Genomic DNA, 25,313 nt, shown 5'->3' on the forward strand with positions numbered 1-25,313 from the left:
ATGTTGTGTATTTCATTTATTTGTCAGTATCAGTAAGTAATATTTTGTCTGTATGTTCATATATGAGTGTATATGAGAAATGTGTGTTTGTCCAAGTATACTGTTGTGAATGGTATACTTGAATTATTTGCTCGTACAAATCCAAAGTCCATTTGATCCAAAGATAATCAGAACTACCACTTGGTGAACATTTTCTATAGCTGTGTATTGTAGACATCTATACATCGACTAGTCGTAAAGACTGTTATATAATCATTGAAGTATAATAATGTGATGAGACTTTGTTGATTTGTACGATCAAACACACAGAAAACATACAACAAAAACGGTGGGGGCTCAGACGACCCCGGCAATGTAACCCTCAAGAGCCTTTCCATTTGTGTAACTTAGAATCTTTCTGTTGTGTTGTAATTGTCACTTATTTATTTTGGCACATTATGTTATTTCCTGTTTAGACTCGAAATCAACTTCCTGCACAGGGTTCAGCGGTTGCATTTGAAATTCATTAAAACCCCTAGAACGCTGATATTATCAGTGTCACAGGCACTTTGGACCAAGTAGGATCTCTGGCCTTTTCTTTTTTCTGTCATTATCTCTGTTTTTGTTTCATGTTATTTATCTTGAGCTCTTGATCTTTCTATACATTTTATTTTTTAACTTTTTGTGCTGTGAAATGAATGACTGGGTATCTAGGTAGGTAGTAGCATTTCTGGGTTAGGGTAACTGTCTCCAGCCTTCTAAGGGTTGAGTCAACAATAGAATTGCTGCCTTTAGAGATACACTATCAAACAACACTTATGTTGCCAAATATTTATTCCACCACAACTTTCCAAGTTTGAACAGCATATTGTTGAGTAAATTTAAATAGGAGGAGACAAATCTTAAATAATTAAAATGTTTGGTCTCATTGTTTTAGCTTCCACTATGTGCTTCGTTGATTGTGAAATAGCAACTTATTCTCACTGCCAATCACTTAGGATCTTACCTGCATGTAAAATAAAACCGTGTACTTACACCCTGCCTAACCCCAGTACAGTGCCTGTACATGCTAAACTACGAGCTGTGTATATGAGCATATACATACAGTAGGTCTGTGTGCATATAGCTGTTGATGGATAGATTCATGTACATATGTAGTCCATGTGTGCATCCACAAGAAGAAGATCTAGACTAAAATCTGATGCCTTGAGAAGAAACGTCATCAGTACCTTGTGTTTGCACTCATGCGCAATGTTTGATCTCAGAGTTGCGGACATGTTCTGATTATTTATTTTCTTCTCTTTCCCCCATTCCAATCTTTCTTGATTTCTCATCTTTATCTCCCATCGTATAATATCGTGCAACATTGCATCTCCTCCTCTCTGTCCATCTTTCTGTCTTTTTCTTAATATTCTTCTCAGCAGCAGATTCAGACTCCCACCCCCCAGCCCTCGCCAGGACCCCCCATAGTCCCTGCCGCCTCCCAGCCAGCGCCCCCTGGGACACCCCAACAAGTAAGATCCACAGAAACACAACAAGAGACATTTTTCTCTACTCTTCCCATTTCTCCTCACGTTATCACTCTCCACACGTTCATAATGTCTTCACTTGATGTCCAAACCCCATGAAGATAAAATACAAAGATAAATCCAAACCCATGTTTTATGCTTATGCAGTATTAACTCATATATCGGTTTTCTCTTCGAAGCTGTTGTCCTTGCTTCAAGGTAACTACTCCCACAGAGCTGGCACTTCGCCCGAAGTAATACCACAGTCTTTTTAAAGAACAGTGCCCCCAGCGCACACCCCTGCCATGAAATAATTGCTGCACTAAACCAATTTGATTGAGCATGAAACCAGATGGTAATCGGGGATCGGATGTTCCCTGTAGAAAATAATTGAAAGTTACATTTTTCCTTATTTTTAAACGACCAAAACAACAGTGCCAGCACGATTGTGGTCCCCATGTTTCCGTGAGAGCTGCACCATTCTGAATTTTTTCACATACTCTTTGCACTTTGTCATCTCGGTCAACAAATAACCAGGAAATGAATCATTTAGTGGATGAAATATAGCTAAAAGGAATGAAAGTAAATGTTTTTTCTATTATTTTCTGTTATTATTTTGACTTCTCACAACCTGGAATTTATTTGTATCCAGGTTATTATAGGAAGAACGTGTTAGAGAACTGCGCTAGTAGTATCGCACCATAAAAATGATGTTGAACATTTACGTACTATATTTCATTTACATAATTATAATTTTCATACCATATCTTGCACAAACTCTGTCCTCTCTCTAATTATGTGTGTGTGTTTCTCTCCAGGTCATTTCATCCAGTCAGAGCAGTACTTCAGTTCAGAGTCCCACACACACAACTCTGCAACAGGCACAGGTACAGTAACACTTTTAATGTCAATATATACAGAGGAACAATACACAATAAGCACATTGCTAATGCGGTAAAGCTGTAAAAAATCTCTATTTACACACTTATAAACTGACAGATTATGTACATTTCTAAGGTGAAGTTACTAATTACATATTGACAGATGCATTTGGATCCATTGTGGAAATGGAATGAAAAACAGCAACGATAGAAATGTCTCACATGTGATCAACACACTCAGCACATCAATCAAGCATCTGTTCCATCTGTTAAGATCTGATGATGTTTACTCCTGTTGCCAGTAAACAACTGGAAGAGAATGTTTTTGCGCAGCCTGAATTTTTTTTTTTTAACTTTGCTCTTTCATTGACTCACCTTGCTTCTGCTATTTTTCTTTCCATCCTCTGGCTCACTCATCGGCATGATGCCTGTTTGTCCCCGGGTTCGTTTTTATTTGTGTTCTCCATCTGTATGTATATATGTTGTGTTTGTGATTTAATGCACAAAATGGATGGTGTATGTGTTTGTACGTGTGTTCAGTTGTGTGACCTCAGTCCATCACCCAGTATAGAACATCTTTACTTTATGTACCAAGTTGCTCAGCTGGCTCTGGTGAAGGTACCATTATGTATGACACAGTATGTGTTGATGTGCAGTAGGTGCCAGTGTGTCTCTGTCCCTGTGTGTTAGTGTGTGTGTGCATCAGTTTGAGCATGTGTTGAATGTGATTCAGTCGGTAAACAGAACATTGATAAGCTGGTTGATTCCTTATTTCTTTATTTTATTCACCCCAGATGTTTTTACCAATTACCCAATTAAAAGCATCGATCCATATACAATTAATTAACAAAGGAAACAATGGTAATAGATGAGGCTTGTGTGTATGGTGCTCTGACCCAACACACAAGACACACTATTCTGTATGGTGTAGTACTGAAGAAATAAAAGACTGTTATCGTCCCTAAGATTCTTTCCAACGGAAGATTTATAACTTAATCGATTTTAGTCATCTTCACGTCTTTAAATCACATTGTAAAGACATTTGAGAATATTTATTTTAGCTGTGTCTTGATTTGTGATACGTTATCAAAGATCGTTGCTCATCTGCACCACACAAAGAATTGTTCTTGGTCCTGCAGCACCGTTAAGACTCTGTACACCAAACCTGGTCTGTGGAAATGTTGTTTTGTGGTTGCATGATCTTCAAGTGTTGTATGTTGAACCTGGTTTTCATGTCACATAGTTTGTTGTTTGGTTGAAGAGCTTGAGATTTTTGTCATGAATAGATTTAATCCTTTTGTGTTTGTAAAAAGCTTGTTGAGGGTCTCAGAATCGAATGAGTCAGTGATGGGTCAGTGAACTATGGATGGATCTTACCTCTCTCGATTATAAAGAGATTTATTATGGAGATAATGAAGACTTGCAGGCTCACTGATCTTTTATCTCCTCTGTTCCAAGGTACATTCATATTTAATTAGCGTATTTTAGATGAAACAGTTGAAGTAAGGACCATCCTCAACTCACTGCACCATCACCACAGTGACTGGCTGTAGATAGCTGACCACATGACGGGTTTATCTCCTCCCTCATCCTACCTGTGACTTTGCGAATTTCCTTTTCTTAATTTTTACCCATCCTCTTGCCTCATTTGCTTTCTTCTCCCCCCCTTAATTTTCCTCTCTGCCTCTTTCTCCTCCTCTTTCTTGCCCTCGCGCCTCTTCTCAGCCCAGTGTAACTGCGTCTACCTCTGCTGTGACGCACCCTTCTCCTTCGCCATCCCTTCCTATTACCATACCGACAGCGGTTGTGGCTTCCCCACCTTCTCCTCTGCCCCTCTCTGTTGGGGTGGTGCCTCCTATTGTTTCCCCTCCTCCTCCTCATCCTGTGCCTCAACCATTGGCCACCATGGTGCCAATCATCAGCGTAGTCACCGCCCCACCTGACACTCCCATGGAAGTCCCTCCCCAGGTACTGGTTATAGATGGTCAAAACCACCACGTGGATGTCATGTACCTGTTCAATGTTCTCACGTTTGTGTGAAATAATTTGTTAGAGCAGTAGACAGCAAACTTTTTGAAACCAGAGCTTTGGTTTATTGAGCTGTGAGTTTTTAAAATGAGCACCTCAGTAGTTTGGATTTATTTAAGTGTTTATAGTTTTGTCCAGTTTTGTTGCGATCCATATTTGCTCCTACTTGTTTAATGTGCATTTGTTAGTTGTTCTTATTGTACATTAATTTGAGTGATTGTTAGAATTAGTTAGTAATTTAAGTCTTTAGTCTGTGGTTTACTGTGCATTTCTCAGAGTAATCAGTTTGGTGTTTTGTGTTGAATAGCTTGTGGGTTTTGGTTTGAGTGCAGCAACACAGATTTGTTCGGCAGTGAAACTCTGTTGAATAGAATCAGTCGGTCAGAGTCTGCAAAGAGTTTAACTACGAGGATGCATGTGTTATTATAGATACTCTATACATCGAATAGACAAAATCCCATTTATTCAATCTTTTATAAGCTTTTCTTGCTCTGCTACTTTTGTCCCATGCTCTAGTTTTAGTTGTCGTTTGACCCAGCTCTTTGTCCCATTTCCAACCTGCATATTTCAATTCAGTTGAACTCTTTTCCTTCCGAAATCATGAAAGCATTGCTTGCAATGTGCTTAGTTTTCTCTCTACCTTTTGTCACACTGTTCTTATATTTCATGCTTTCCTCAAAAATGTCCGTACTATTGGTGGTTGTGTTGCTGGGGATAATACTAAGTGAGTATCTATGTGCATTTTCACGTGTCTGTGTGTGTTTCAGTCTGTCTCTCAGTCTTCAGAACTGTCCCAGTCCCAGCTGCAGCCACCTCAAGTTCTCTCGTCTATAGAGAGGTAATACATGCACACATAAGCATTCTCTCACGCACCGTCACTGAACCTACAGTCCACAAACAACATCTAATTCTTCATCACTTATGATTAATGTCTTTTTGGCTCCCATTTCTCCTTCATACATCAGTGGCCACTCTGAAACGTCAGGTCTGAGTGATGGCAACGAGGGGGGAGGAGGTCGTCACGAAGGGCGCTCCACCAAGCGACATCAGAGACGTTCTGTGCGAAGTCGATCAGGCCATGAGAAGATCTCCAAGGCGAAGCTCAATGTTCTCAGTGTAATAGCACATCCCATAAATCCTACAAAGTCCTAATTAAACCATAAATCCTTGTCTACATTCTACCCACTGACGCTGTATTGGCTGTTATGGTGTTATGAGCTGCAGTAAAAGTAATGAAAACATCTGACACACTCATCTTTTTTATTTCCTCCTTTTAACTTTATCTTTCTCTCTCTCTTGTTTGTAGATCTCCAGCCGAGGAGACAGGGTAGCAGAGTGTCAGCTGGAGACTCACAACAGGAAGATGGTGACGTTCAGGTTTGACCTGGATGGTGACAATCCTGAGGAGATCGCTCAGATCATGGTACACACACTGGCCCTTATTGTCCACCAGTCTTTGGATTAATTTAATTTCACCCTCATCATAGTAATGTACTGAGAGCTCTTCATCTGGCTGGAGTATGCGTCCCTTTCACGTGCTGCATATTCTTTGTCGCAGAAACCACTTAAGTTCACGCAATTGCTTCAGACTTGTTTTTTGTTTTTTATTAAGAGAGATCACTCAAGAAGGCAACTTTACACCTCTATAGATACACACTGGCATAGGAGGCAAAAAACAGGATATTGCTTTGATTCTGTCACATATTACATCTGAAATGTTTTTGTGTGTCCAGGTCCAGAGTGAGTTCATCCTGGAGAGTGAGAGGGAGTCATTCATTGAACAGGTCAGGGAGGTGATAGAGAACGCTGATGAAAAGGGTCTGGAGAGAGACGCAAACAGCCAGGTAGAAAAAACAACACACTGATTTGATTTTAAACTCTGTACACACACTGAAGTGTCAAAACTCATCCCAGAATTTTACAAACCTCTTGTTTGTTGTCACAGTTAATCTTTCAGTCTCAGTCATATGTTAATGTTGTTGATCCACAGATGACAGAGCAGCAGATTCCTGTCATATCTGTCCCCATGCCAGGTAAAAAAAAACAAAGCTAGGATAATCATATTTTTGCAAATGTATTAGATTATTGGTAACACTGTTCTTTTTCTCTGTTCCTTTTGTCCTCAGACATCCCCCCCAGTGCAACAGCACAAGTGGTTCATTCAGCAGGTCGGAGGTTCATCGTCAGCCCCGTACCTGAAGCCAGGCTGAAGGAACAAATGTTTCCCACCTCTTCTCCGACTGCCACTGCACCTTCTGTTGAACCAGGTAGTGATCATTATCTGTTCTACTCCCGAGATCTGACACGAATGAGAAAAGTTTTATCATAACATTTCCAGGTTTAGACCAGAAGTTTTAGCTTCGAGCACTCACATCAAATGGCAGAGTACTCTGTGACACTCTGACACACACACTCTAAGTACTTATCAGATTAAGCTGTAATGCTTTTAGAGGAATTATTCCAAACGTTCTGTCCAAATGCAATAACACACTGGCATTTATTTAATTTAATACTGAAGGATCTTCTGGAAGAACACTGGAACATACACAGTGGTATCCAGTCTTCTGTCGGATTTCGTGGAATTTTAAACATTATTCCATGAAAATATATATAATCATTAAGCAAGTGCTAAATTGTTATGGCAATCAAAATATAGACAGATTTGAAATAAAACATTTTCATTTTAGTGCTTCCTAGTTTTCTGAATAACCACACCAAGGCAATTTCCTGTATGTGCAAACTAACATGGCAATAAAAAGAATTCTGATTCTGATTCTGAGAAACAAGGTTGTTACTTGATTAACATACAGTTGCGAGGCAGAGGGGAAACTACTGGGATGAATGCAGTCAGGATCACTAGACTGGAGGTAGCCAATGGTTAATTGTATAGACATGCCTTAATAAATGAAAGAAAGGGTCACTGACATTTTAACTATTACATGAAATCACTAAAACCACAGAGAAGAGGATCTGGTTTTAAAGTTGTGTCTGTTTTTCTCCAGTTCCTACGGCATCAGCTCCAGCTCCATCTCAGACTCCGGGCCAAGGTTTGGGGTTGTCCCAGTCTGCAGGAGTAATCAGCTTACAACAGGCCTTCTCTGAGCTCAAACAGAACCAGATTCAGTTTGATCCAGGACCCAGCACCGCCCCAGCCTCCATCCACTCCACCCATCCTTCTCTACAGCCTTCAGCTTCCCCTGTCCCCTCACATGCTAGCACCGTCTCCTCCACTGCTGATATTACTCCTAGTCTTGTCCCCTCTAATTTATCCAAGGCACAGGAGCAGGTTATGGATGCCTCTCTTCCTTCTCATTCCTCCTCCCCCTCTACTGTCGCTGCTGTGTGTCTCAGTCCTCCCAATTCCTCCTCGCCTCCTCCGACTGGGATGAACCAGTCCATCCATCAGTCACAGCCCGGGACACAGGCTGCCCAAATTCAGCCCCAGGCTTTCACCCAGCCTCAGTCCCAATCAGTCTCCGCTGTCACTGCTACTTCAGTACCTTCCACTTTACCACCGGCTAGCATCTCCAACATCGCCCCAACAATGCTCACCTCTCCTCCCCCTGCCCAGTCTGTCCCCCTTGTGTCCTCCCCTCCCTCCTCCACTCTCACAGCCAGCGAAGTCTCCTCCATTCATCAATCCGTCTCCTCCACCTCGTCGTCTACTCCTCCCCACTCCTCTTCGGCCGTCCCAGGCGCCCAAACCACTCCCTCTGCCGCCTCCACTACACCTATTCCGACTGGTCAGACGCATACACACAGTGGGGAATGTGATGCAAGGTGAGGCAACTACATACTCATTAAAAATGTCGTTATGCTGAGTAAATTGTAATTAATAAATATAAATGTTTTGCTTTTGTAGTCAAAAAGTTGACACGACAGATTAAACTCAATATTTGAACAAGTTTTCAAAGACTTCATATTTTCTTAGGTGTGAGGCGTTCGCTGAGGCCCAAGGCAAACCGGATGACATCCAAGTTCTGGAGAAGAAGCTTCGCTCCCTCTTCATGGACCTCGGTGGAGGAGGGCCCTCCAGCCAGGGAGACAGCGTAGGTGCTGACACTGGCTCTGGAGCCTCCGTGGCAGGTACCTCATCCCCGTTGGGGCCCGGCTCTACCTCCACAACACCTGGCTCCAGCCTGCCAAACAATCCTCTTCAGCCCCCCTCCAGCCTAGCGATAGGGTCAGTGGGGTCACCTGCTTCAGTCCAGGGACCTGGGACACCTATTTCCACCCCTGCACCGACGGGTACATAGAAGAATGTTGATGTGTTTCTTTATAATGTGAATTTATAAACTTGTTTTCTAACTTTATGATATTTAATTTTCTTCAGTCATCCCTGCCTCATCCTTTGGCCAGACCACTCCATCTAAAACCCCCTTATCCAGGGTACCGGTAGGCTATACAGTTTTGCAATACTTGGATATATAACATGATGTTAGATCTTCTTAAACCATCAACACTTCCTTACTTATGTGGTTGGAGAGCATGTGCATGTTCTAGTGGAAATTGCCAAGCTAATTTACACTTCTACACTTAAAGGTTAAGATTTCAGATTTTTTAATGTGGACAATAAATGTTCTGACATGTTTCAACTCACTTTACTTACAATTCATCTGGCATGACAATTTCTTTTAACATTCTCCCCGATGAACACTATTCTTATAACTTCTTCTACAACTGTTTCTCTCTCTCGTTTCTCCCACTCTCTTTTCATCGCCTCTCTTTCTCTGGGATTAGGCCAGTTCATCTCCTTCAGAACTCCTGCCATCCTTCCCTGGACCTTGTGTAATACAGGTGTTTTTTTCTTTGATCATTTTAAAGCGTCATCATCGCAATGTGATGCATTATTAGTTAATTGTTGGATCTGTGTTGGACTTGTGGGCGACTGTGATTACTTTTTCTAAAGAGGACAATTACATCCTAAACGACTAAACGCACATCCAAAAAAAGTATTAAAGCACAAGGATGTAATGTCTTGAAAAATCGGACCTGGCAAATAGTCACATTAAATCACCTTGTGTCTAATGTACAGTCATGGAGCAGACTTGTCTGTTTACATTAGCATCATCTGCTCGTAGTCAAAGCTCACCTGATTTTGTGGAGTTATGTCATCACAGAACCTATAAAAACTACACAGATAAGGACTGTGGGGCACATCGAAAATTCCTCACTTATTGAATCTTGATTTTTATACTTTTGTTAGGGTCAGAAATTAAATAATTAAGACCATAATTAGAAAAAAGTCACGGTTTAAAGTCACAAAAACTGATGTTTAAAGCAACAAACTGTCTTCCCCTGTTGTAATACAAAAACAGTCAAACAAAAATAGTGAACTATTTTTGAGTTTTTATATCACAACTTTCCTTTGAATCATAAACTTGAACAACAAAAATCCAAATTGTGGATCAATCTTATCATCTGAAATTTGATAAATGATTATTTGATTATATTGAATCGTTGCCCTCACATGTTTTTGGCTCATCAGTGTTGATGTTGCTAATCAGCATGTCCTCCTTCAGTCCCAGCAGCCTCTGGAGGACCTAGATGCACAGTTGAGGAGAGCACTGAGTCCAGAGACTGTTCCTGTCAGCACACACTCACAGGTAAACATATGCACACAGGTTCACATGTTATTATGGTGTCATATACTGACATTGCACCGTATGCACTCACACTGTTCTTTATTAATTCATCTTCTCCTCTCCTCTCTCCGATCCCTAGGCCTCTCACAGTGGTTTTACTGGAGTGGGACCACCAGGTATGTGTGCTGTAGAAAAACGAATGTATACAAATATTTTGATTATCTGACTCATATCAGCTTCTGTTTGACATTTGTAATATTTGTCTTTCAGTACCCTTTTCTCTTGATGAGGACACTGTGTCCTCGCCTGCTCCTCCTCCTGCAATTAAACTTGGAAGATTTCAGGTAAATGCTAATTAACACTGCAGACGATACATACATGGATACCTACAATAAAGATGGCAGGATCCCCAAACCCTAAAAACTTCTAAAAATAACTTTTCATGTCAGTGTTTGATTTTCAAAGCAGAAACTTATAAGTAAGTTTTTTTTCTACGTTGCTCCCTCCCTTTACCTTCTAACTCTCTCACCTGCTTAGGTCTCACTTGCCACTGAAGAGCCTCCAGTCCTCCACCCGGCCTGCACTGAATCATCCTCCACCACCTCCTCGTCTTCGTCCTCTTCATCCTCGTCCTCAAGTCTCTCCAGCCCGGAAAACACGCTGCATAAAGACTCCTTGTCTCCTCTGAAAGGGGGAGGAGGACAAGGAGGAGACATTGTAGACGGACTCCCCCAGAGGACAGTGATAGGATCGCACCAACCCTCCCCCTTCACCTCTCCGTGTCCGTCTCCTAAGCCCACTACTACGATAGGACGCTTCCAGGTATTTCCGGTTTTTGATCTTGTGGTTAAATAGGGGGTCACAATCCTGCAAGTACAAACAATTAAAGCCTTTGTTACTGCTTCGGTTTTGAATTAACAATTCTAATAAACAGTGTTTTACAGCTCATCTCAAACATATCTGTAATCTGTGTCTGGGTCAAAGTTCTGCTCCACTTTAAAAATTTGGCAAGAGTGGTTTAAGGCTCTTCTTGTCCTACATTTTAAGGTCACCACCAACCCTGAGGCTCGTGTCGGTAGATTCTCGGTCAGTCGTGCCCAGGAGCAGAGCCCTGAGCCCAGGCAGAGCCCTCTACACGCTGCCCAAGCTACTAATGGACCCAGCGAACCCAGGCAGATTTTGACCCCAGACTCAACTCATAAAGCCTCGCTGCCAAGCTTAAACAACAACTCCTTCAATAACTCCTACATCAGCAGCGATAACGACTCCGAATTTGAGGACGACGACTTCAAATGTGAAGTCAGCCGGCTCAAAGAAAAGTAAATTGTCCTCTCTTCAGTTCTTAGAAATCTGAAAAAGAAAAGATGTCTGTCTTTCCTCCATTGCTTCTCTTTGTCTTTCTTCTTTTCCTGAAGAGGGAAGTTTAGCTCTTCTTAGAAAACTAGGCCCACCTGCTTGAACCTCATTATTTATATTGTTTTGCCAGTCAATATTTTACTCCAAATATTTATTCTCTCTTTTTTTCCACCAGGCACATGCGTGAGATTCAGGCCCTTCACTCCCGTCAGAAGGAGGAGATAGATGGCCTCTTTACCAGGCTGGGAAAAGTAACACACCACATCAGTGCACTAAAAACCTGATAAACAGCATCGCATACAGTCACTTACATCCAGTCTTCTTCTGATGTTCAATTAGGTTCCTCCGGCTACAGTGCTCCCTCCAGTTATAGCTTTGACTGGCAGGAGGAGACGACCTACCAAAAGCAAATCGTCCAAATCGTCCAGAACCAGCTCCATGCATGGCAGCAAGAGTCCATTACAGCCAGGTATGTTCTAGCCTAAACATTTATATTAAAGGCTCAGTTTGTACAAGAGTACAAAAGAAACAAATAAATGTATTAAATATTTGTCTGGTAGCATCAAGCCATGTACAAACTTTAGTTCCATGAAATGTGGTAGTTCAGAAAAGATGAATCTAACTGAATTTGAAGGTCCTTTTATAGCAGGTTGATTTGTTAATGGCATTCAGCCTCAGCTGTGTGTGTATGGATTAGTAGCTGATATTAGCATTGTAACATGCTTAGCAAAAATGGTTAACATGCAAAACATTAGCATGTCAAGGTGAACATTTAGCTCAGAGCTGCTAACATTGCTTAAATTTAACTCACGGCACCAAAGCAAAGATAGATTGAACCAAAAATATCCACATGGTTTGATACTACCAGACTGAGGTGATGTATTTTGAGTAATTTGCTAAACCTGACCTTTGAACCCTGCACCTCTGAATAACTTACCTCAATCTTTAACTTAAACTCCACCACAGTCAAACTCTCACTAACATTGCACCTTCTCTGTGTTTATGCATCCGTGTGTGTTTGTGCTTGGTTACACGTGTGTGTGTGGGTGTGCGCTGGAGCAGACTCTGAGCCTCAACATTTCTGACTGCTTTACCCTCCTGTGTTTTCTTTGTGTGTGGTTTTGTACGTTGTGGTGCCTATGTAAATGTCTGTGGTGACGGGTGTCTCATCTCTCTCTGTGTGTGTGTGTGTGTGTGTGTGTGTGTGTGTGTGTGTGTGTGTGTGTGTGTGTGTGTGTGTGTGTGTGTGTGTGTGTGTGTGTGTGTGTGTGTGTGTGTGTGTGTGTGTGTGTGTGTGTGTGTGTGTGTGTGTGTGTGTGTGTGTGTGTGTGTGTACCTGCTACCTGTGGTGTGTCGTTCCTATCCTGTCCTCTACTGCCCATGCCATGTGCCTTTTCTAGGCAGCACTTTATCCGCCCAGAGCGTCCCGACCATGTACCCCGGACAACTGGCTCTGTTAGCTCCAGGAGGATTCGCTGATTCGGTCTGCAGCTCTCTGCCCCAGCCCCTCAAACCCTCTCCCTCCAGCGATAATCTGTGTTCGGCCTACACCAGTGATGCGGCGCTCTCTGTGCCCAGCCTGTGTGCTCCCACCCCAGGTAGGCATGCTGCTGGGAATTCCAGGCCATACCAGCCCTCATCACATCCCCACCACATAAGAAACACACTATGGGAAACGATTCATTTGAGCTTAAATAACTTGTTTTACTCTTTGTATGCGAGCACAGTCCCCACTCCGTCACAACAGGACACTCCTAACATCTCTCTCTACATGTCTTGGACTATTTCTCTCTCTGTCTGTGTGAAGCAGTGTGATGGCTAACTGACTGTTACATTATCCCTGTCATCTATCCCTCTCTTGTCCTCATCTGTATTTTTCATTCTTGCCATTCTTCTCTTTCTTTGTTGCTCTTCTTGATTCTCATTCTCTCTCTCTCTCTCTCTCTCTCTCTCTCATTTTCTCTTTCTGCATCTTCCTCCCATCTTCTGCACTCTCCTTTTCTTCTTCCTCATCTTCTCTCTCTCCCTTTCCCTTTCCTCCTCCCTCTCTTCAGGCTGTATAAAGTTCAGCTGGGGTTCGGAGCGTTCGGCCTTCAAACCTGGTGGCAGGAGGACGCGCTTTCTGAGTACGCCCTGCTTGGCTCTTTGTGTGTAATGCTTTATTTCTTTGCTCTTCTCTTTTAGCCGTCCTTACTTACTTTTGTTCTAGTTTTTGTATGAGTCCTTTATCCGTCAAGTCATGGTCATCCTGTCTTCCCGTGGGTTTTCTTCTTTGATGGAAGAAGACCCTTTGCTTCTGATATCCTGCAGCAATCTGATAAAACTAAATAAGCTTTTAGGAATTAGTAGAAAACACTTATTTCCCCAGAGGAGGTCAGCTGAGTTAGCCTTCTTTTTTTTTTACTTCACTACCTTTCAACCATCCTTATTGAGCAAAAAACATTTTAAATACAGAAGGTAATTGAACAATAAGAGAACAGACTGCAGGACAGGAAGTGATCCAGATGATAGTTATTTTTAGGAATCACTGGACTTCAAAATAAGTCAAAAATAATTTCTTGTGTAAAGCTGCATTGTGACAATACCAGACAAGTTGACTTTTGTGCAGCAGACAAATCTTCAAATCAGCATCTGTGATCAGAAACAATAAATCAATCATGTACCAATAGTGACAGTGAGTCTCACTTTTCACTGTCAAGTTACTGTAACCTTGTTTTGTGGAGAAATTTTAATTAAAGAGAAAATACAAATGATCTAAAAGAGCAGGCTCAACCAGCAGCTAAAGCAATCTTGGATTCTGCGTCATTGTGCTGGATCTACATTGGAGTCGTCCCGCTAATGCACCATAAAAAAACTATTTACAGTTTACTAGGCCTTAACTCCATGATGACTGGCACTGTGAGCAGAGCTGCATTACTGGAAATCTCCTTCCAATTGTTTCCTTTAGACCTAACAAGCTACTGCTCATGAGATCTGAAAGCTGAGTCACATGGTGCAGTTTTGTTTGATTGTCTGTGTCGATATGAGTTTTGACTCAAATCCAGAGTGCTTCCATTTCCTATCTTAGTCTCCATTAAAACAGGCAGACTAACGAGGACAGACAAGTGGAGACCTGATGACTTGAGACCTCTGTCATACAGTTTTTTCTGTCGGACATTTTCCTATTTGTGTTTAAATCAACTTCATTAGTTAATTAAGTACAGTTCTGTTTGAATCTTCTCAATCAGTATTAATTTATTCATAAATCAAAGAAATGATTTTAAGCCCAATTATAATCATTGTTATATGTGGTGTTGTTGGTTGAATGTGTTGTGCTTGATGATAATTATGAATGCTGACAAACCCTCTGCAGCTCAAACCCTTTCTCTCCCTTCCCTCTCTCCTTCCCTGCCTCACCCCTTATCCTCACACCCTCTCTCCCTCACCTGTCCCTCTGTCACTGCATAGCCAGGAGGGGGAAGAGAGAGACAGACCTGGGTCTCAGTCGTTGTAACTTGTTTACTGGCAGCTAGCATAGGAAAAAGTCGTAAAATTGGCCTGAGAATCCCACTGACTTCATTCTATTTAAGTCACGGGCGCTGGCAGTGATTTAGAGGTGTGGAATGACACTGTCCTGATGTACAGTCAGTTATATATTCCACATGGACCCAGTTCTGGTAGGGCCCTGTGAGCTGTAGAGGACTCAGGACCTGGGGTTGGTTACCCAAAAGCATTGTAAAGCCACGGTACAGGGTGATACTTTGAGACAGTGCACAAGCAAATTAAACATATGTATTACTGTTAAGAGCTTTTATTAAATAATATGGACAGTTGCTTATTGCAGCTACAGTAACTGTTTGTCTGCACTTCCTCAGAGGTTTGCCCACATATCGTGGCTTTGTGAAAGAGAGCATCTCTACCCAGCTGTTTGTGTGTGACATTTCTAGTCTGTCTTCCCCACAGTGAAGCAGACGGATCACACAGCAATGGGACTTGAAATTAAATATTAATATCACATGCAATTTTTTTTAAATTGCGAATTTACACTTGTCTCTTGTTTGCTTTGGTTTCAACGCCAGTGATCTCTTAAACGATGTTGTTGGGCAACTCAACCTCAAAGAGTTGTGTATTTGTACCTCAGGTTCAAGTTACCACACATGCATTGTGTTTGGTTGTTGTGGGGTTTAACTCTGACTCTCTCCCAATCCTCCAATTGTTGTCTTCCGGGCCGCACAGGGAAGATGGTGAAAAAAGTCTGCCCCTGCAACCAGCTCTGTAGTAACTATCTCTCTTTTTGGTCTTTCCTCCCTTCATCCATCTCCCCCCTTCTCCATCCTCGCACTCGCTCTCCCACGCTTCCTCCCGCCCTCCGATGCCCTGTAGGTTTCAAGTTTGATCTTCAATCAGATTTGAGATCAGATCAATTCAGTTGTTGCAGCTCCTGTAACACTCTCATTTTAATTTCAGTCAGGTTTGAGCTCTGAAATGACTGAATAAACCATCACAGACTCAAACCGACGTGTGCATGCACCTGCCAGCTATTTACACACATGATCAAATACACGCTAACTCACCCAGACAGCTGTTCGCCCCTCTCTGGCCCCCCTCCCTCTCCCTCCCTTTCCTCGTCATGGCTTGTGGTCTAGACTACGTTGCCCAGAGTTCCCTGCTGCTGCAGTCAGTCATGACTCAGCCTCTCCTCATATTTATTTTCCTCCATTTTATTTAGCATGATATGACAGTTTTTTTTGTCCCGGACCAACTGTATGATTACATTTTCAACTGGCTAATCCCTGCACATTATTATATCCTTATGTCTGATGCAGTGAGATCAGATAAACCTTTCAAAGCCATGATCATTCATCAACATTCCTTTAGGTTCTATTTGACTGCAGGTAGCCGTTCTTTGGCCTGAATGATAGGAAGCAATCATGTATTTGTGAAACCTTAAATTCTGAGATTATGTGACACAAATCACTGTTTGAAAGACAGGGGTCTAGAGTTAAGTCTTTGCATCTCTCAGTGAAATGTTTTCTCTTGGCTCGGTAGAGAGACACTAACCTTAACAAATACAAACCTGCTGTACAGTATCACGATGACATCATTTAAATCAGTTCATGTTTTTGCGTCTTCAACACAAGCTGTATTCAGTTTGCAGTGTGTGCTGTTTGTTTTTGCTTTGATGACGACTGATGCTGAGGGCTGAGCAAAGAGCAAACTCCCTGCTGCTGTTACAGAGCTAGAGCGCCATCTAGTGGTGAAACAGTGAATGGAAACACTGAGATCAGTAGGATACAGGGCAGCTCATCTGCTCAGATCAACCTCGCTGTAGGAGAATGGCGCCGAGCATGGCAGGTTTACAGATTGCCCAGTGTATCACTAGTCTGACAAATATAAGGTTTAGCATTTGTCATAACTATTTGACAAACTGTCCATGTTCTGCATGGATTTTTCGTCTAGTATCATAGTTAATCTCTTGTTCCTGTTTATCATCCATCATTTAAACTAAACATTATAATTCTAGGACCATGATCTGCCCTAAAATTCTGCCCTGACCAGCCTCTGTCACCACATAACAGCCCTTTTCATGGTCAAGACTGGAAATACATCCACATTCATTCAGATAACAAATTAGTCTATGTCTTTGTTTGAATAGTATCTCACATTATTTTGCTTCTCCCCCCCCCCGTTTGTTTGTCCTCACAGGGACTAACAGCACCATCGCAGTGAGCGGCTCAGGAGGTTTGGGTCAGAGCCAGACGGGTTCTCAGTATCTGCCCACCAACATGTCGGTTCCCCACCAGAGGAAAGGAACCTTCACCGACGACCTCCACAAGCTGGTGGACAACTGGGCCCGAGACGCCATGAACCTCTCACAGGTCTGCTGCTGTTTTTGATTCATGCCAGCAGAGGTTGTTGTTTTTCCTTCCACTATGACTCACCAGCTCCCGGAGGCAGTTCACTGAGGAGAACGTTTTTTGTTTTTTTTTAAAGCTAAAGGGATTGGCAGAGTCTAACAAGCCACAGCGAAAAATCTACTGGCTGATTGGATGTTTACTTGACGTCTACAACTTCCTGTATCCATTTGGCACTTTAAGTGTTGACATCCATACAAACGCCGACACGTTATCTGTTTCCGAGATTATTATATTAATCTGTGAAGTGAAGAAGTGCCCGTCGCTACTGCCTGAATATCAGGAGTTAACAAATAAGAATTTACTAATATGCTGCAAAGTTCAAATATTTGCATCATTTATATACAGATGTATCAATTTATATAGTGTAGTGTGTGAGCATATAAATGTGTTTCCAAATGTACTTTTTATGTGATTTTGATATAATAGATGTTTGTCTTTATGCGTCTTAACTTTTAATCTTAATCAATATTGTGTCCGTAACATTTATAAAAATATTTTTTTCTATACAGATGACCTAAATAAGTTTGAGTATAACAACAAACTTAATTTTTCAGGGTAAGAGGAGTGCCAAACAGCTGCAGCAAACTCCAGCGCAGGGACACAGCTACGAGGTTAGTCTGAACAAACACCATACACACACACACTCTTGAATTCACACACACTTAGACCGGATGCACTGGTCTTAATAAATATATATAAAATTGTTTGAAGCCATTAAATTACATCACATGTAGCTTGAGTTTCTAACTTGGTAACTATCCAGTTCAAACAGTATGAAGAAGATATTCATATTTAACAGATGCTTTATTTTGATAAAATTCCAGCTCTGAATAAATCCTGTCACCAGATTAATGATGAATCTTTTCCTCTTGTCAGGTCATCCAGTCAGCGAGTCTGGGCAGGAAGTTCTCGGCTCCCAGCCAACTGTGTCCCAGCAGCCTTGGAGGCTCTGCACTACTCCCAACAAACCCCACCGCTACCTCTCTGGCCAGCCGCAAGGGCTCCCTGTCCCACCCCCCTGCCTCCTCCTCTCCATCCCAACCCCAGCCTCCCCAATTCATCCAGTACACTCCCACCGCCGCCTACAGTGCACAGTGGTCTGGTCCGGCTCATGGCTTGTCGAGCTCGCAGCAGGCTCCGGTACAGCCTGGGCCCCTGCTGGTCAGCACCTCCCAGCCCCTGGGCCCCTACCCCACCCCACAGGGCCAGATTCCCGGGCAGGGGCCATTCCAGGCTTTCCATTTGACCAACGCTCTGCCGAAGTCTGTCAGCAACCCAGGAGGACCCAATCTGAGGACCACGTAGGGCTGGGGGTCAGGGCTTGATTGAATCACGGCCCGACTGGTGTGAACTGGTGTGGGGCGGAGAGTGTTTTGGGCTTGATCAGTGGGAGAAGAACCAGGAGCTCGGTATTTAAAGATGTCGGATGCTGACATGTCAGGAGAATGGAAAAGGAGTAGCTGAAGAGAGGAGAAACCATGAAAGAGGAATTTCAAGTGCGACCATCTCCATTTGCCTCTGCTTCCATCCAAGTGTGCGAGACACTGTCACAGACGCAGCTAAACAATCTCCTTGCCTGCTGTGTCTGAGTCTTGGCTTGTGACAGAAGCCAAATGCTCAAGGATAAAGGAAAAGACTGATGAGTGTAATGTTAACAAGCCAAATAGGTTGTGACAGGATACGGGACTGGTGTTGAAGACTGAGTGTGTGTGTGTGCCGTGTTGTGTATGAGCTATTATAACTTAATCACACTTGTTTCATTACATGCTTTATATTGGGTGAACAAGCTCATATATGATGGGGCGCACATGTGTCCTAGTTTACGGTGAAGATACAACACGCGGTTAAAGTGGAAGGATGTGGTGACGATGAAAAAGTCAGGAGACAAAAGCTTTGGTAGAAAGAAAAAGATGTTTAGAACTGTGTCTGTGATTATTCTCCCGTGTGTGTGATAAGTCAGGAAGTGTTTTTTCTTCAGTATTCAGACATACTTTCTTAACCGTCAAAAGCACAAAGAATATCGAGAACAAATGGAATCAAAGCATACTGAGAATAGTTAGCAGCTCGGCACTTGGTGGAATCAGCTTGAGGGAATTTGTGACAGCTTCTCGTTCCTCCATCGTTCTGGCGAAGCATTCACACCGAGCTAGAGAGGTGGAGGACAGATAGTAGGTGGAAACGGAGAGACACCTCTGTATCCCGTTCCTCTGCTTACCTCACGAACGATAAATCAATGAGAGCACTTATTGGGACACGACGATGCTTCTGCTCCACTCAACACCTCTTCACTGTCACGACTCCACCTCCTCCTTCTCCTCCATGCCTCTCTCCGCCTCTCTGTTGCCATTTGAAGCAATAACAGCAGAAACCTTTTAAGAGGAAAGGAAAACAAAAGAAACATGAGAGAACTCATTGTGAAAAGTGGCCTTGTTATCAGAATAATATCACAGTCCCTGTACAGTTTATTTTGTAGAATTTTGATGATTCCATTTAGTTCTTTTATTTTGGTTTTGTATTGTTGTTTGTTTGGCTTTGTTTGCTTCTTGCCCCCAGCTGGCAATCTGACACAAACACATGCACACACATACACAAATGTAAAAGATATGAATTCAGACATGCACACATTCATGCACAACCAGATGTAAATACACACACGTGTTGTTGGAGGCGTAGCAGCTGTTTAACGGACGTAGATGTCTCAGTTCTTAGCGTCATTAAGCTGGTTTCAACACTCGGGTTCGAAATAATTGCAATGTACATTTATTATCATCATTATAGTTGTTAATGATCATTATTCTATTTAAAAAGAAACAAACAAAAAACGTGTTCTGTCGATGGACCTGTTATACACACGCACATCGGAGCCCGATGTGGAAACACTGTGATTATTGTTGTTGTTAGCGAAAGTGTTGTTGGACGACTTTAGTTTTGGGTAACAATGAAAAAAAAAAAATATGAGTGAACGGTTCTGGGTCCTTTCACTTTCAATTCACTGCTTCCTTCAAATGTCTCATCAAAATGTGAAAACGGAAAATATAAAAAACAGTTATTTTCAATAAACATCCTCACATCCAGTCACTGAGGACCTACTTCTAAACAAATGCCTTATACCAACAACCAATCACCCGCAGCTTCAGTTTACAACTGATTGAATTGAAAGCTGAAACTGACCTCAGAGCCTGAATATAAAGACAAAACCAGAATGGACGGCAGGATAGTTGATATGTAGATTTAAAACAAAAGTAATGCTAGCTATTTGTTTTCTTAATACAGTACTTAAACAGTATATCAGACACTTTAAATAGCCCTCCTCCTACCTTCCTCCCCTGGTTTTGTTAGATGAATGTGAATGTATAAACCAATGGTGTCCATTTTAATGTACTTGAAAAGAAAAAGTCTGTCTTTTATTTCTATTTTTTTTTTGGTCCGTTTCTTCCCCTGCCCCCTCCAAAGCCTCTGGTGAATACTGGAGGTATTTACTAGTGCCTTACCTCCTTCCTGTTGCTTCTTTGTTGGGTTGGGTGGACGTGTGTGGGGAGTTGTGGGGTGTCACTGTGTCATCGGGCCTGATGGTCAGGCCTTGTTGATGGACACTTGCTGTGGTCAGCTCATGCAGGTTGTGGTTAATTATTTGTGTCCTTCAAAATGCTCAAATTTAACCTTTTTTCGTTGTTGTGGGAGAATTGGGAGGAAAGCTGAATCAAAAATCTTGAAAACCGTGACATCAGAGTTGTTTCTTTCATTGCTGTGCTTTGCTCTTATACGCACGAGGCCCGGCTGCGTCTTCAGGCCCAGCTGCACCACCAACAGAATGAAATGATGGAGCAAACGTGATATTTTATCGGTGCCATTTTGTTTTTTCAGGGTGTTAATTGTAAATATGAGGAAGGGGATTCCGTTTTATGGAGATTGGAGTTTTTGAAGATTGTATTTGAAGCTTGGACCACTCTGTACTTTAGAGCCACTGGCCCGGGTGCAGTAGAGAGATCAGTCAGTGACACAGTGGTGCACACACATGTTGTATACCAAAACATAAATCATATTTCTTTCTGACTGCTTTGTGAATTTGGCAAAAGACTAAAAAAAGTATATTTCTCTGAATTTGTTCTCAATTTAACGATCTCTCCTAATGATTGAGGAGTAGTGCAACTTTACATATTATTACATCGACATAGTAAAAACCAAATCTTCTTCATCAGGACTGTGTCGGTGGTCTGATCAGATCCTGTATCAAAATATTGCTGAATCCTTATTGGGTGCATGGAAATATATGACATCACCTTTTTCTAAGTAGGATGAGGATTAGAAATAAAGTAAATACAAACATCTCTATGGTGAAATAACCAAAACCGTTCAAACTTGACTCTTTACTCAAAGTGTTACACATCTCAGAGATGCTGCTGCTGCTGCTGCGGGGCAAACAAAGCAAAGAGTCAGAGTAAGGTATGAACATCGTTTCATCCCACTGTGCATTTGTGAAGCTGCAACATTCGTGGTCAAATGTGTGGTGGTGGTGGTTGGATTGAATGTGAGCTCCGTGGTGGTCATGATGGAAAGGATGGAGGTTTCAGATTCAAGGCCTTCGACACCCTGTTCTGCTTTAACCTTCATTTATCAGAGCAGATCAAAACGTGTCTGGTGCAAACTTTAACATTCACTTAAAAACAACCTAGCGTCTTTTATTTTGTTTTTCATTGGGAAGGGTTTGTTCTGGTTTTACGTCAACACATTACGAAAAGGTAATTTGTAAAGTTTGTACAAAAACAACAACATTGCTTCTGCCTGTTTGTTTTTTGTGACATTTTCCCCGTGAAACGTTAATGCAACATTTTTACTACTTAGCAGGTTTGGTTGAAGCTGTGAATAATAATTGAGCCACATTGCTTTAGTTCCGGTTCAGAGTCTGTCAAATCCTTAAATGACGCCACCGACTCAGTGCCATGTGACGTGTCGTCAGTGGAGTGGAACCATCAGAAGTGAAGAATAAAAATTTAAAAAAGATCATTTGAGTGTAATATTTACCTGCTGTTACTCACTGGAGCTGTTTTGGTTGAAGTTTCACTTGCAACCTCAAATGATTTCCACAGTAGAGGTGTAATCAAATTTTAGATCTGTCATTACTACACAAAAGTTAACTACAAAAGAAATGCCCTCTGTGCAATGGCCGCAATGCAATATGTAAAGTTACAGTGCGTTGTCAAGCTGGGGGAGAGCTTTTACTGTGAAAGGTTTAGGAGTTCTCTAGCGCTGGGCAACTTTTATTTTGAAATTTAAGGTTTCAATGTTTCTGGTGACACAGATAACTGGTTTTTACTGGTTCATGTTAGAGATTAAGTTTCTGTTGGTGTTTTTACAGGACTTGCTTTCCCTTTATGCTTTTACTGTAGAAGAGCCCACATGTTAACATCACACAATGCCTTTTCATGCACCAACAGAACAACACACACACACCACACTGTTTCCTGTAGCTCTCTCCTGTGGAATGACATTGAGTTTCGAGTTGCTCTCGACTGTTACTGAAAAACATGTTGATTTTTTTTTCCTGTTCTCACTTTAGTTTTTCTCTCACTCAGTTGATCTGCGGTTTAAACGTCTCTAGCAGGGATTAACTTAACTTGGGTGGTTTCATTTGTTTCTGTATCATGTTTGACATTGTACAAAAGTGTTTGAATTACAAAAAACCCATGGATGAAAGAAAAACAAGAATAAATACGTGTAGGGAGTCATCGGCAGCCTTTAATGGTATGTTTTGCACTAAGTTTAGAGTTTTCAAGCTTCATAATAAAAAGAGACTGCGCTTTGCGCTACAATACAATTAACTTTGTTACTTTATTTGTAAAAACTAAATAAAAGTTGTTTAAATGAATGGAATTGACTGAGTTTTAATTATGGATCATTAATTATATAGGAAACCACGTCTCTCTAGTTTTTATGTAGATTAGTTTTCTTAACAGGCCTGTGGGTCACGATGAAGAACCAGAACCACTTCGATAAAGGATTCACAGGTGGACAGACAGGTACACAATGACAAAGACAAACAGGACGAAAGTGCTATTCATGATACTCTTAGATTCTCTCTGTGTTTCTAAGATGCGTCAGACTATCAAAAGTAAAATACTCCTCTATAATTATTAGAGTGCAGTAGTACTTGTTTTTCTCCACAAGGCGGCAGCACTTTTCCTAATAAACATGGAGGATTTACTGCTGTGTTCCTACAGGTCTGCTTCCTTCTTTCAACCACATCAACTTGATCTCAGGAAACAGCTGGTTGAGAGGTGTGAAGCCTGAGCTCATTATGTGCCACTATGGAAACCGTGAAAATACAATCTGGAGGCCAGAGGAACATTGTCCAGAGGAAGGAAGGGAGGAAGGAAGAATACTTTACTGCCCTTGTATAATAACAATACATTTCCATCACGCTCTTTTCCTGCTGTGATACGAATACTTCACTGTAAAAGTAATTACCCTTAATAACTGGGTGGGATATATTTTCAATATCCTCAGGTTGAAAAATATATTTTGAGGTGAAATAACCTTTTTAGAAATAAGTTGAATAAGCTTGATCACCGGGAAAAAAAACTTCCATTTAAATACCTAATACTCCATAACTTATTGTATTCTTTTTTTGATGGTTATTAAAGCTTCTTTTCAAGATCAGAGAAGTGGTGTGAAGTGGTTGTCACTCTTGTGGCGAGGCAAACCAAAGATTTTTGTTATAAATGTTTATATATAAACACTGATAAATACTTGTTACGCTTTTAAGCTGAAAATGAGTTTTCATACTGGGACTAATGATGGGCCTACGGGTGTGTGTGTGTGTATGAGAGAGAGCGAGGGAGAGAGTGTGTGTTTACTAAACAGTGGTCGCCCATGCTCTTTTTGTCCATGCATGCAAACAGTCGTCAGGATGTGGGCTCAAGTGTCTTCCCTCTCTTGTTTCATCTTCATAAGCTACTTGAGCTTGGAATTTAAAAAAAAATAGTTAATACAAATATATATAGGGATTTATTTTTATTTAAGTGTTGGTTTGTGTGTTGTTCTTCTCCTCTCTCTCCTCTTTTCTTCTTCTTACTCACTCACTCATTAAACCATCCACTGCCTCCCACTCTCCTTCAGCTGCCCTTGAATGAGGCACAACCTCCTGTCTGCAGCCAGCTGACAGCAGACGACCAGGATGTTGGTCACGTAGAGGTGACTTTTAGGATCTGAAACTAAGAGATCAAATTACGAGGGAAATTACTTTATATTTAAAGGTTAAGTTCCTTTCAGTGTGTTAATATGTTGTCTAAAATAAACCCATCCCATGCCCCCCCTGTAATCTTGTAGCTGTGAAAGCAGAAGCTGCAGCGGGCTCCTGAGCAGAGTTGTCACAGGTTCCTGTTTCCTCTGAGCAGCAGCGTCTCTCTCCTCCTGTCTGTTTACACACTGACTGTAAATGGCCTTAGTCTGCAGAGTGTGTGAGTGTGCGTTTGTGTCACATGTGTATTCCAGCGGACTGCGTGTGCACCTGTGATTTTCCCGTCCTCATGTGGCCCTGAACATGTGTGTTTACGTGTACTTTGTGTGCGTGTTTAGATAGAGCCTGGAGGAGCTGAAGTGTAGATGAACACAAACAAACATCTGTTTATCGCTACACAAACCCTCTGTCTGAAGGGTCACAAGGACAGACCCCTCATCCTGTGCAGGTGCCATTGAGCAAGGCACCGAATCGCTACCTGTTAATACCATGACAAACCATGCAAGTTGAAGTCAGGTTCAAACATAGACTGAATTTAAGATTTAAAGATAGATGCCTCCAAAGGCAGTCATGTCCACACAAAGGTTAATTTAATAACAATTTGAACAGTGCCGATTTCAGCTGCAACATTTGGTTAAATAGACAAATTGCATCAACTATTTCTGCTCAGTCCGGCCCTTTCTATTTCCAAGAATCAGGGAGCGGAAGCCCTCACATCTATGAAGCGACCTGAAATAAAGGTTTAAGATCCTGTGTGTGTGTGTGTGTGTGCAAGTGTTTTTGTGATCTTGCAGTTTTCACTTGCATCAGGAACTGTACAAGATTATTATCAAAAAATATTC

The 25,313-nt window shown here is 41.8% G+C and overlaps 1 protein-coding gene across 6 annotated transcripts in view; it reads left to right on the forward strand.

Moving 5' to 3' along the window:
• The window catches only part of wnk1b (WNK lysine deficient protein kinase 1b), a 77,788-nt gene extending 54,688 nt beyond the window's left edge, over positions 1-23,100 (forward strand). The window contains exons 14-39 of one of the 6 annotated variants that reach the window (XM_062382427.1): positions 1,404-1,493; positions 2,306-2,374; positions 4,094-4,336; positions 5,164-5,234; positions 5,362-5,512; positions 5,703-5,819; positions 6,130-6,240; positions 6,387-6,429; positions 6,523-6,663; positions 7,399-8,176; positions 8,328-8,644; positions 8,730-8,791; positions 9,137-9,193; positions 9,919-10,002; positions 10,121-10,157; positions 10,252-10,325; positions 10,519-10,803; positions 11,029-11,300; positions 11,513-11,588; positions 11,677-11,806; positions 12,738-12,935; positions 13,392-13,484; positions 15,553-15,594; positions 17,023-17,195; positions 17,789-17,845; positions 18,111-23,100. In XM_062382427.1, coding sequence (XP_062238411.1) covers positions 1,404-1,493; positions 2,306-2,374; positions 4,094-4,336; positions 5,164-5,234; positions 5,362-5,512; positions 5,703-5,819; positions 6,130-6,240; positions 6,387-6,429; positions 6,523-6,663; positions 7,399-8,176; positions 8,328-8,644; positions 8,730-8,791; positions 9,137-9,193; positions 9,919-10,002; positions 10,121-10,157; positions 10,252-10,325; positions 10,519-10,803; positions 11,029-11,300; positions 11,513-11,588; positions 11,677-11,806; positions 12,738-12,935; positions 13,392-13,484; positions 15,553-15,594; positions 17,023-17,195; positions 17,789-17,845; positions 18,111-18,539 — 4,200 coding nt within the window. In that variant the 3' untranslated portion in view covers positions 18,540-23,100. Of the gene's footprint in view, positions 1-1,400; positions 1,494-2,305; positions 2,375-4,093; positions 4,337-5,163; positions 5,235-5,361; positions 5,513-5,702; positions 5,820-6,129; positions 6,241-6,386; positions 6,430-6,522; positions 6,664-7,398; positions 8,177-8,327; positions 8,645-8,729; positions 8,792-9,136; positions 9,194-9,918; positions 10,003-10,120; positions 10,158-10,251; positions 10,326-10,518; positions 10,804-11,028; positions 11,301-11,512; positions 11,589-11,676; positions 11,807-12,737; positions 12,936-13,391; positions 13,485-15,552; positions 15,595-17,022; positions 17,196-17,788; positions 17,846-18,110 lie in introns of all 6 variants that reach the window. The other 5 variants (XM_062382421.1, XM_062382423.1, XM_062382422.1 and 2 more) reach the window with 5 other exon arrangements.
• The last annotated feature ends 2,213 nt before the right edge of the window (positions 23,101-25,313 follow it).

The sequence above is a fragment of the Platichthys flesus genome, chromosome 23 (genome assembly GCF_949316205.1).
Source record: "Platichthys flesus chromosome 23, fPlaFle2.1, whole genome shotgun sequence".
NCBI classification, from domain to species: domain Eukaryota; kingdom Metazoa; phylum Chordata; class Actinopteri; order Pleuronectiformes; family Pleuronectidae; genus Platichthys; species Platichthys flesus.